At 37.3% G+C, this 3,071-nt stretch overlaps 1 protein-coding gene across 1 annotated transcript; it reads right to left on the minus strand.

Moving 5' to 3' along the window:
- Nucleotides 1-231: 231 nt before the first annotated feature.
- On the minus strand, nucleotides 232-2,672 carry LOC110843131 (acyl-coenzyme A thioesterase 9, mitochondrial). The gene is made up of 11 exons (XM_022089067.2): nucleotides 2,492-2,672; nucleotides 2,315-2,418; nucleotides 2,070-2,211; nucleotides 1,851-1,969; nucleotides 1,729-1,786; nucleotides 1,502-1,669; nucleotides 1,237-1,427; nucleotides 1,044-1,129; nucleotides 890-977; nucleotides 635-794; nucleotides 232-561 (listed from the first exon to the last, which is right to left on the minus strand). The coding sequence occupies exons 1-11, from the start codon at nucleotides 2,628-2,630 to the stop codon at nucleotides 530-532; spliced, it is 1,287 nt and encodes a 428-aa protein (XP_021944759.1). The 5' UTR covers nucleotides 2,631-2,672; the 3' UTR covers nucleotides 232-529.
- Nucleotides 2,673-3,071: the final 399 nt, after the last annotated feature.

Below are 3,071 nucleotides of genomic sequence, written 5' to 3' on the forward strand. Positions count from 1 at the left end.
TGAAGCTCAGCCCAAGTGATCCTACTCTGATCCGAGTCCAATCCATCGTCGGATCGTCGGATGGATGGAGAGATCCTTGATCAGCTTCGCTTTACGGCACCACACACACTTCGACGGCAACTACATACATCCTTCCTACTCTTTGTCAGGGAGGCAAGAGTGCGAGGGGTGGCCAGGGATCGAATCCGTCAGAAAAAGGGTCGTGGTCGTGGCGAAGAAGAGGAAACTCAACGACACAAAGATGGATGTACACATACCCTCATAAAATATTAGAGAAAATCCTCCCTCAATATCTAAAACATATTAGGACACCAAGATACTGATTCGAAGCTGGAACAATGCGTTGCTTTGTGCACTCTGATCATGTACTTTAATATCGTAGACTTCGATCTTCAATATATTACATAATTCTGGAGAAGATTAAATTTGTGTTGAAATAAACTTTCAAAGGCATTTCCACAAAAAAAATAAGATTTGACGTGACAATTATTTCATATTGGCAATATCTTCCCTTTGTTTCATCATCTTATTATAGTGACGTCTTGACGTATGTCATGGCTTCTGTATAAATAGTATTTCCGAAAGTAATTAGGCATAATCCAAGCATTAGCGGATAATATGTTAGTGAAAGTACCCGCATAGGTGTCAAATGTCAGATCAGGCACTGAGATGGACGGATCGTTTGTTCTAAATGTGAAGTTAAATTCGTTGGACACTGAAACCTCGCCGGATGCAGGATCAATAATTTCAGCAAAAACAGGCGTGTGAATAATATTATTCTTTACAAATCCAATCTATTACATATTACAAGAAACACGTTATTTCATCCTCTGGTAATTATGCATATGTTAATGTTATAAATACATAAATCCATTAATAAGTTAAATACACAAGAGCGGAAGCGAAGAAACGATCCTATTTCAACGGGCTGTAGAAACACAATATCGTCGATCGCAATAACGTAGGGACGTTGCCGGCTGCAATCGTTGTTAACATAATTTTAATTCTGAAAAAATTACTGAAATTGACGTACTTTAACTTACGCGTAAATAAACGAGTTCATATATGCTAATTCGAATGCCTGTCGCATAATAAAACCACCAAATACTTTCCGGAAGTGGTTTCGAAACTGAAATAGTAAGCAAGATTAAGCTTCGCCGTCCATTTTGGTTATATTGAATTAAATGCAATATACATATACATTAATACATATATCGTATACATGTATGTACCAACCATTGGGTGGCAAATGAAGATCGTGCTTGACTTGGTATCACCCATTAATTTCTGATTTGTACTTAATCCTCTCGTAAAGCCCTGTTTAGTCCGTTCCAAAAACTTGTTGTGAATTAATTGTCTCTCAAGCTCATTAGGCGGACGTCGTGTTAGTGACTCTTGAGCATCAAACTTTCTCCGAGACTGTCTTTCTACAAACAATTACACACAATTGCGCAAAAATCACTACCAAAAAAGTATCTTCAAGATGAAAATCAAGTTGTACCCTTTGCCTGGTCAATGTATGCCTTCTCTTCTGTGGTTTCTGCAATAAGAGGATTTACTATTCCTGGGCCCAGACCAATTGCGTCTTTCGCAACTAGCACAAAAATAGCTTCAAAAATTGTTTCAGAGAATGCATTTCCGCGCTTCTGGTCGACTGATAAACAAACCTCTAAGAAATAAAACGTTGTGAAAATAGGCAATGATAAATGAATATGAATTGTATTAAACCTAAGCTGGTTTTTCCCACGTAAGATACATGAGCAGACATTCTGATATCCTCTGTACTCTGAATATTTATCAATTGATTAAGTTAACCGCAAAGTGTCACTAATTAAATGATCTAACATTACTTTAATTAAATCTGGCGTTAATTGAATTGTATCTATACAACCAGTGACTACAACGTGTGGAACTTTTGCCCCTGCGGCCTCCGATTTTGGATTTTTCAACTGGTTGTATGCAGCGTAAACTATTCACCATTAGCACAAAGTGACATATTCCACACATGTTTAACATAAATTGGAGAATAATATTCAAACGTATTTTTATATCATTAATGCTGTCAGTACCGGCAAAAATATCCGTGTCTTCGAGTAACCTTCCAGCACGAAGTTGACCTGAGGCCGCCAAATACCGGTCTCTGAGTTCACGATTGGAGCTCAACGGGATGATGGCCGTAACTAAGCTGTCCTTCATCGTCCTTGGTGGAAGCTGTGTATTGTGTAAATTTGTATCGCAATTAGCACCAGACTATTTAAATCCAAAAACACGCTACTCTCATGTACATTAGAGGTTAGGCCTCATATTTTTTTACCTCATCCTGAGCTTTAGGCATCAATTCCAACATTTTCATTCTTTCTTGAACAATACTCTCAAAGTCCGATTGAAACTCTGCTCGATATCCAAAAAAGTCTACCACTGCAATAATTTTCCGTAATTGCAATTTAATTTCCAATGGTGAAAGCAAAAGCAAATGTCATGATTTATTTACCATCAACATTGGTAATTTTTGGAACTTCAGTTGGATCTGGTCTTAGAAATAACACTTTTGGATGTAAACATCGATTCGGTACCGTCTGCTGGAATTTCACTCGACAATTTTTGAGGCATTTAGTCATTAAGCTGATCATTTTTTTTTACACCAAGTCGGTATTGAATGGACAAATCTTGTCAACAGTACACTACTTTTGGACATGGGAAATGCAAACTTCCTATTTCCGCTGATGGACTTTTCATGTATTTTACTTCTTTGCCATGGAGGTTGTACATTAATGTTAATAACAATTTTGTGTGCTTTGTTATAAATCAAGAAGAAGATTATTCTGAGGTGAGGAAAGTAACCAAGGGCTACCCTCACGACAGAAAAGCGTATGGTTACGGCGAAGCCTTAGTATGCTTTCAAGACAGGGTCCTAGAACTTCTGTCAACGCTACAGCTCGAATGGTTGAATTTAGTGCAAAATTGTTGAAACAAAAAAATCAGACAATTACGAAATCTAGTGTCTTTTCATCTTTCTCGTTACGAAAGTCTAATATTGAAAGAAATTTAGGACCTTTGAAATTTTAAAATGA

The sequence above is a fragment of the Folsomia candida genome, unplaced genomic scaffold (genome assembly GCF_002217175.1).
Source record: "Folsomia candida strain VU population unplaced genomic scaffold, ASM221717v1 Fcan01_Sc001, whole genome shotgun sequence".
Classification (NCBI taxonomy): domain Eukaryota; kingdom Metazoa; phylum Arthropoda; class Collembola; order Entomobryomorpha; family Isotomidae; genus Folsomia; species Folsomia candida.

Bases quoted from the DNA above. Each gene is read 5' to 3' on its own strand.
- LOC110843131 (XM_022089067.2), bottom strand. From the start codon at position 2,630: ATGATCAGCTTAATGACTAAATGCCTCAAAAATTGTCGAGTGAAATTC. The intron at 1,787-1,850 runs GTAATGTTAGAT...ATAAATATTCAG, and splicing joins TAACGCCAGATTTAATTAAA to AGTACAGAGGATATCAGAAT. The intron at 562-634 runs GTACTTTCACTA...CTATTTATACAG, and splicing joins GACATTTGACACCTATGCGG to AAGCCATGACATACGTCAAG.